At 48.8% G+C, this 8901-nt stretch overlaps 1 protein-coding gene across 1 annotated transcript; it reads right to left on the bottom strand.

The window, feature by feature from the left end:
- Positions 1 to 2083: 2083 nt before the first annotated feature.
- On the bottom strand, positions 2084 to 3901 carry LOC123138287 (probable galacturonosyltransferase-like 9). Its single transcript, XM_044558236.1, has one exon. The coding sequence runs from the start codon at positions 3652 to 3654 to the stop codon at positions 2527 to 2529; it is 1128 nt and encodes a 375-aa protein (XP_044414171.1). The 5' UTR covers positions 3655 to 3901; the 3' UTR covers positions 2084 to 2526.
- Positions 3902 to 8901: the final 5000 nt, after the last annotated feature.

Raw genomic sequence — 8901 nt, 5'->3', positions numbered from 1 at the left:
GGACCATCTCCCCCTAACCACCCTAACCAAACACGGGCCCGTCCGGTGTCACCCACAAACAGGCAGCAGCTGCCACGACCACGATCGCCACTAGCCAAGCGCCCACCCTCCCCGTCGCCTTCCAGTTCTGGATACCCGCGGCATGTCGTGAACCTGAAAGAGCCCTGCCGGACCACCCGATCGGTCGCCGCGCCGATCCACCGAAACTCCCCACCACGGGCCGGGCCATATCCGGTGGCCGACACTGCGCGCTGCCGCGGCACCAACCTGCCGCCGACGATAGTGGCAAGAACCTTCGTGCACGAGGCACAAAGCAAAGCAACGGTGATCGACGGTCCGACGGAGACTGCACGCACGCACGAGGCTGCAAAAGGGGCCGATCGTACTGCCACCAAGTTCGTTGAGCAGTGCCCATCGGCACGACCGAAATAAAAACCAATTATCTCGTGTTGGTTCTTCCCTCGGGACGGACGCATGGCATAGTATACGGGCATGGAGCATGTGGGAAGGAGGGAGGGAATTGAATAGGGGTCGGGTAGGGTGGTTGACGGCCAGTGGCGAGCGGCCAGTAGGTGGTGGAGTTCATCTCACTCGCAAGATGGAGAAAGCAGCAGCAACAAAGCAGCGAGAGGCCAAAAAACGAGAGAATATGAATACCCACGCACACGCAATCATGAGCTCGCGCCACTACCACTCGCCTCGCCCTCCAGCTGGTCGACGGCGGCCTCCAGCCTGGGCGATGTGTCGTGTATGTGTAAAGCAACGCCAGCAACGTGGCCGCGGCTACCGAGGGCCGTCCGATCGGGGAATCGGGCGGCCGATGTTCGGTACCCTGTGGTTAAGGCAACACAGCTCGGAGACTTCAGAAGGGGAGGGTGTCCAGCTGCTTACAAAACCATTGCCAGAACATGGTGCTGATCATGGCCAATAACTCTTGTGCTGCTACATTTCAGTCTCATCAATCATCTCTCCACAAAGAAAGCATACCAATAATCGAGATGCTCTTGTTGCTGCTGCTGCTGCAATTTCAGATGTTGACACCAGACAGACAGCCTTTGGCAAACCAATGCTTGTCCCAGGTTTCAAATAATTCAACTTCCCTCGCAGAAGAAGGAAAAAAGGATGATTCGGTTGAGCTTAATTTCCTATATTCCTGCTGTTCTCTCCCAAGAATCTAACAGAAATTTAAAGGGCGGCTACATGTATTAGTGGAGTTCTAGTTGGGATTCGTTAGCGTATTAGCAGTATTAATCCCCTGCATTATGAGTCTGTTGGGAGGTCCCTATCCTGTGTAGCTCGCGCTAATCGCTTTCCGATATAAAAGTTGATCTTAACCAACAACAATAATATTGCCCCTTTTGCTTTCTTTCAAGCTGTGCAGGTGTGCCACACATCTGTAAAGATTGGTATTCTGATGCTTCTTCCGCTTATCTCTACAAGTCAAGGAACTGCCATCACCAATTCTGAGCAAAAACACCCGAAAAACAGCAACAACTCTTGTAAACTCTCGTCGACGAAACAGATAAGCAATTATATACTAGAACAAACATACGGAACAGACAACCGCTGAAACTAAATAATCAACAATGCACTAGGCAATTCTGGAAGAACAAGTAGGCAAAACAGAAACAAAAGCAGATTAGGCCTTCTTAGATGATGAACAGACAGGCAATGCTGGATGAAACAAGTAGGCAAAACAGAAGCATCAATAGGCAAAACTGAAACAGACATAGATAAGGCCATACTGGATGAACAAAGTAGGCAATTCTGGACGAACAAGTAGAAAAACAGCAATAAATTTGGACCTAGCGTATGGAGCTAGTAGGTCAAATAGAAACAGCAATATATGAGGCCATTCTGGTTGAACTGATCAAAGCAAACTAGCCACAGCAAAAATTGACCACTATCGAAAGATGGAAATAACACAGCAATATATGAGGCCATTCTGGTTGAACTGATCAAAGCAAACTAGCCACAGCAAAAACTGGCCATTATCAAAAGATGGAAATAACAAGATATTAAGCCATTCTCGATGGAATTTCTGCATCAATGGAGTGCCAGATGATACAAGAGAGTTTAGCACTGAAGCAAGAATAAGATCCACCCTGTTTTATTGAAATCAAGTCAATCAATATTTATACTGGTTTACTGAACAAACATGTAAATGTAAATGTAAATGAAACAATCCTGAACTAACAGACAAAAAAAGTGAAACCTTTCTTCTATCCAAGAATTGTACACCACCAATAATGTAATTCCAACACCCCCTAGTCACCACCTCCGACTCACAGCATAATGAATCAATCCGAATTGTATCGTGAATGAACAAGAATTTGCTTCCCCTATGCACTGTTCTTCCTCTTCTCGTCGCAGCCGCTGCAATGTACCGCCCCTCCTCCTCTCGCTGTACAGCCGAAGGCGGCAGCCGGCTTGCGACGGCAGCTGCGATGGCAGTGGATATGCATCGCAAGGCAATTGCATTACCACAACCAAATGAAAAAATTATATCGTGTGTCCCATTTCTGCCTACCAAGAAAACACCGCCGCGGGCAACGCCGATGATGACAATGAGGCCCAGGACGGCGCCGATGCTTGCGATGCATCACCGTCGCCAATGTAGAGGTCGTATGATTTCCAAGTATGGTCGAGCGGGCAAGGCCTGCCGGCGTCGAGGCGATCCCATGGCTTGCCCTTGCCTGACCAGTGCATCAGGCTGACAGGGCCCTTGTGGAGAGGGCGGCAGCTACCAAGAATGTTGTCGCCGCCCAAGCCGTGCTGGTTCCACCGATGGTCGACAGCCTCCACCTCGCCGGCGAAGAGGAGCAAGAAAGGGGGCAAGGACCCCAGCTCGTAGATTCGCTTCTCTTTCTGCAACTCCATCCATTGCTCGACACGGTGGCGGTAGTTCCCCGAGCGCCAGCGCCGGAGGTCGATGACCATGACGCCGGTGTTGAAGTAGCAGGGCGCGCGGCGGCGGCCCGCGAAGACGCGCTCGCCGAGGTCCGGGTCGGACCAGAAGGCGTCGGTGAAGTAGCGGGAGAAGTTGGCGTGGCAGTACTCGGGCGCGGCGACGACGGCGGCGGCGGGCAGGCGCGTCTCCCAGAGGCGGCGCACGTTGTCGACGGCGAGCACGTCCGAGTCGAGGTAAATGGCCCGCGGCACGCACTTGGGGAGCAGGTCGGCGAGGTAGTTCCTGGCGTAGTTGAGCGGCGCCTCGAGCGCGGCGCGCACCGAGGCGGAGATGAGCCCCGTGACGGCGTCGGCGCGGAACGGGTAGATCTCGAACCGCAGCGACGGGAAGGAGGCGGCGAGCGCGCTCCGGAGCTCGCCCACCCCGGGCTCGGGGCCGTCCGCGGCGAGGAAATGGAAGAAGAGCGACTCCGGGCAGGAGGCGTGCTTGAGCAGCGAATAGATGGCGGCCATGGAGCCCCGGAGGTAGTGCGCGTCGAGCGTCATCGCGATGTGGACGAGCCCCGGGTCGCACACCCCCGCGCCGGCCACCGCCGCCGGGCAGCCCTCCCCGTTCCGGTACTCGGGGGCCTCCGCGAACCTCGGCAGCGCCCCCTCCGCCCCCGCCCCCGATGCGGCCAACAACAACAAGAAGGCCGCCAGGACCGCCAGCCCGGCCCGCATCGCCGGCGCGGCCGCGGCCATCGCCCCCGCCGGCGCCGGCTAGGGCTAGGGCTCCCCCTCTTTCTCTCCCTCCCTCCCCCCTCCTCTCTCTCTCGTCCGGTGGGAACGAGGGGGGCCTGGGTCGGGCTCGCTCTTCCTCTCTCTCTCCTCTCTCTCTGGTTGGGTTGGGGAGGGGAACGAAGTGGTCGGCGTCTGTTCCAACCAATCCCTCCTTGGCTCCTCCCGTCGCTCGTTGGTATGGAATGGATCCCCCGAACTCCGATGGTTTGTTTTCCGGGGGGCGATATATATGTGGCGCTACCAATAAAGCCCCGTGTTATATACGCGGGTGGGGCCCCAAGCGCGCTCGGGCTCGGGATGACGCGCTAATCCGCTCCGCGATCGTCATCGCTTGATTAACCCGTGTTTGTTTAGGGTGATAAGTAGTAAACCGGGATCGGAATTGGATCGGTCAATTCTCAAGAAAAGGGAAGGAAATCGGAATGGGATCGTGCCGCATATGAGTACAGTACGCATACTATAGTACGTGTAGAACACAATGCATGTGGCCGCGCCAAGTGGACGCACGTTTTGGATCTGTGTCGATGAGGAAAAGTTTTACTTACTGCTTGTGCAAGGGATTGGCAACTAAAGCTGCACGACGGAATGGAATAATCAATCAACCAAAGTTACCCATCTGTGATCCGCTGGAGGCAGCTAAGATGAGATACTACCAATTATGCTATAATCAAATAACCAGATGGAATATAAGTAATGCATGTTGGGGCATTGTACATTGGTCGATGTGACGATGCTTGTCACGTTACATTTGGAGAGGACAATTTCTCAAAATATCCCACCTCTTCTTAGTACTATCATCTCTTGCAACCAATGCTGCCATCATTTGTGATGATTAAAATTAAATCAATCAATGAAAGGCGCCACAAAAAAAAGGAATGACATTTCAAGCAATTTTTTTAGGGAATGTCACCCTGGCTTACTTTATTGATTTGGTAAAATAGTTGTATCGTTTGCCAAGGCATCAACCAAAAACATGGGGGTTTCATGCGGCCGCCAAGAAGACCCCATATTCGTCTCTGATGACCGCACTCATGGATCCTCTCAACTCATTAGCCAAAAACAATGCATCCACATTTACTTTACCTACCTATACCCGGAATTGGCTTCGACCACTTCCTAACCCTACAAATAACCGGGCCATTCTTCAGCATAAGGGATCTCTCGAAAGTTTAGCAAATGGCCTGGATGGCCATTGCACTTCGTGGGACTAAGCAAGTTTTATTGTGATGCATTTGCTGCCTCCTCATCGACCACAAATACCAACACGTTGTACAGATTCCTTCCTTTAACCCGGTAAATATCATGTTTGGCATACTGGACTCAGGAAGACACAACAGATGCTCACGTACAATCGACCAATACCTTTCTTTGGTGGTGGCTTTGGAGATTATTTACGACGTTCCCAACAGCCTCCATAGTTCCTCGGCGCGAGCATAGCCGAACAACAAGTGCATAACATCTTTTGGTCCCTATGAGTAAATTGGGCAATGATCAGTTGATTCAACATGCATGTTGGTTAGAATATTGTTAAGAGGTAATATGCCATGTAAAGCCCTCCAATAGATTATCTTAATTTTTCCAATAATTTGCGGCTTCCATATAATTGACCAGACTGGATTAGGAGCTGCAGGTCCCACCAAATGATCAATGTTTCTAAACTGGTGGCTCCACTCAGAATGGTATGCTGATCTTACAGAGAAAACCCCCCAAAGATGAACCATTGCAAGCAAAAAAGTCCTAAAAAAAGTGGTAATTTACGGGAATCTATAGGATGCAATTGACGTCTACTGGGTTAACAATATCTCGTATGAGTTCCTCATCCCATTTCTCTATTCATGATCAATCACTCGTTAACCTTTGTGATAAGTACCCCATTCCTTGGTGTGATAATTCTCCTTGAAGGGCTTGAAGGTATCCAATGATCCTCCTAAATATTAACCTTTTCACCGGTTCCAATTCTCCAAATGTGACCATGTTTGAAAGTCTGAGTGCTCGCAACGATACTTTGCCATGTAAAGACCCCTTTTTGGGTCTAGCTGATAGAAGATCACCTGAGGGGTAGTATTTAGCTCGGAGGATCCTAGCATATAATGACTCTGGCTCATCCAGGAGCCCCCAAACTTGTTTAGCTAACATGTCCAGATTGAAGGAATGAAGATCACGGAACCCCATTCCACCATCCTTCTTAGGGAAGAATAGTTGGCATCATGCCCACCAATGCATTCTATTATTACTTTCATCATCTCCCCACCGGAGTCTAGCAATTGTGTCTCTTATTTCTTTGCAAATACCCTTGGGGATTTTAAACAATGACATAGCATACACTGGAATTGCCTGAGCCACAACTTCAACAGGATCTCTTTCCCTTCGGTGGATAATTGTCTCTCATTCCATCCATCCGTCTGTGAACACACACTTTCAACAAAATGATTAAAACAGTCACTCCTGTTTGCTCCAACCAAGGCTGGTAACCCAAGGTACTAATCATATAAAGCTTCTGTAACAATATTAAGGCATGCGCAAATATCATTTTTCATGGCATGATCTATATTAGGATTGAAAAAACACACTTGATTTTGCCACACTCACTAACTGGGCAGAATTGTTGTAGTACACATCAAGAGCTTGTTGTAGGGAAGTTGCATTAGTCATATATGCTCGCAAGCATTTGAAAGAAGACATTGTTCCAAGAGATAACCCCTTGGCTAGGATAAGAGAAAAAATTCTTTGGTTTCACCTGGAGCGAGAACCACAAAGTGAAATGTACTAGGTTTATGGAGATGGGCTAGGTGTCACCTGGAGCGAAGGCCTCCATGTTTGATGTATGCTGACGAGAGTGGTTCATGCTCTACTTTGAGGTCGGGTTGGCGAGACCCTAGATTCACTCTTCTGTTAGATCGCCTCAGGCCCTTCTCCTAAAGGGCGAGTGGATGACATCAACAAGAGCGACAACCAACAGCGAGGTCGTGTTGGGTTGATCGGTTAAGACTGGAGGTATTGGATCCCTAATATTCCATGCAAATTCGGCAAGCAGGTTATCTCAGCGATGGAGTAATTTCATGTCGTAGAAGTGTGCTTGCAAGTCAGAGTGTCTTGAGACCTCGGTATTATCTCTTATTCATTTAAGATTGTATTTAGTACGTTTGGCATTATTCGTTATACTAGATTGATACTTGGATTATTGCTTTGTATCCACATTGAGTGATGCGTAATGTTACAACTTAACAACCAATGGAGAAGCGCTATCTCTGTGTGTGTATGTGACGATTTGGCTCCTGGGTCAAGGTGCTCTCACGGATGAACAGTAAAGTAAAAAAAGAGAAATAAAATAAAATAAAATGTTCTTTTGGCATGCAAGATTCTTGAATGCATGATGCTCGTACCAAATTTGGTGGTGTTTGGATGTTGGAGTATCTCTCAGCAAAGAAATCGGGCATGTGGGGAAGTTTGAGAAAACTAATTGTTCGAAGCTCATTTTATCTTCTTGCCACGAGCTCTTTGAACGTCATTTACCCACGAAATTTACACGCACATGACGCGTTCAAGCATCTTGCACGGGAAAATAGGATTTTTTTTTAAATTTAATTACTTTAAAAAAATTATAGTTGTGCGCGGGCTTAGAGATGAATTACTCTCTCTCTCTCTCTCTTCCCTAAAAACAAAGAATTTTATCAGGTCTCCGTGAAGAGACAAAATGGGAAAAAATTATAGCACAACACCCCATGTAAAAAATTAGGTGACCTGAAAAGTATATGTTGTTGTTTTAATAAAGTACTCCCTCCGCGAAGAAATATAAGAGTGTTTAGATAACTAAACTAGTGAGTATTCTGTTTAAAAAAAGTGTTCGTGGGTGAATAATCATTTTCATTTAATTACCATTTCTTTGTTCAAGTATTTTTTTCGAGCAAAGGATCCCGTGCTCCGATTTTCATTTATTTTTTCGACGATGATCCCTTCATCCATACGAGCAACGCTACACGCACGGTTCTTTTTTACGGGATCAACGGACTGGGTTGATTGGAATACTTTGATAGGATAGAATTATGATGAGGGGCCCACCCCCATTGAATATCAAGGGGGGAGGGGAGGATTAGTTTGGAATTAAGAAACAGTATAGCTAAGCGAGCTACGGCTCTCCACGACGATTTGGACCTCGCAGCCATTGGATCGCTCTATTGTATGATGTAGATCGTCCCTAGGTCCTTCAAGCGCTTTCCGCACCGTCTTGCGGGCCGCTGCTCCGCAGAAAGAGCTCCCGTTCCTGTCTGTAATCGAGCCGTGAAACGCCCAGGCCAGGTCGCGCTCAGGTTTCTATCTCAAAGAAGAAGAAGAAACTTTGCCTAGGTTTGTGTTGCCAGCGTTATCCCTTGGATTACTGCTTCCTTCGCATGAGATGCGCCGCTGCCGTCCTCCGTCCCGTCGGCGAGCTCCTGCTGCGCATCGGCTTCCGTGTCTGTGCCCTTCACTCGCCCTGTCCTCTTCCTCTTCAGACCCCTTACTGTTTTCTCTCTTCTCCTTCGATCTCTTGTCTCACGAGACCTCGCTCGCGAACCCTAGCAGCAGCTCCTCCTATCTATACAATCACATCAACATGTTGTAGCCCTCACCCCCCCCCCCCCCGTCGCTGCAAACGGAGGGCTTGGATGGAGGAGAATGCTGGAGGCGGGAAGGCGGCGATGGCTATCATGGAAGAAGAGGTGCGAGTGGTCATGGTCAGTGCCACTTCGATGGCCGACGGTGGTTGCCCCTTCCATTGTCCGCCTTCCCTTGTAGCTCAATTGTGGAGTTGATCTCCAAAGCGACGGATGCCATCGAGTAAGCATTCTCTACACCTCCCGTTTGCACAGCTTCATGAATTTTGTGGAGTCCAAGAACAAGCTTGATTCAAGTTGTGATATAATCCCTCTCAATTCCAGAGCAATACCGTGAAAAATCAGGGTTTACTTGTGATGCTGAATTTTGGAAGAAAAGTGCTGCCCCATGCCACCGTACCAATCAAAAGCTGGTAAATCCTACTTTGTTTCTCCTCATGCTTCAAATTATTGGTTGATTGTAAGATTTAATACATAACGTTCATTTGTACAGACATTTCTTTTGGACCCAAAGGCCCTGTTTGGTTTGAGATATAATTGTCTCTACTCTTTTTTTTTGAAAGATCCAGCAAAATGCTGGATTGATTCGATTTAGCAGGAAGCAGCGGAAGAACAA

This window comes from Triticum aestivum, chromosome 6B (genome assembly GCF_018294505.1).
Source record: "Triticum aestivum cultivar Chinese Spring chromosome 6B, IWGSC CS RefSeq v2.1, whole genome shotgun sequence".
NCBI lineage: Eukaryota > Viridiplantae > Streptophyta > Magnoliopsida > Poales > Poaceae > Triticum > Triticum aestivum.
Note: the sequence above shows the minus strand (reverse complement) of the source record. Positions and strands in the feature narration are given on the sequence as shown.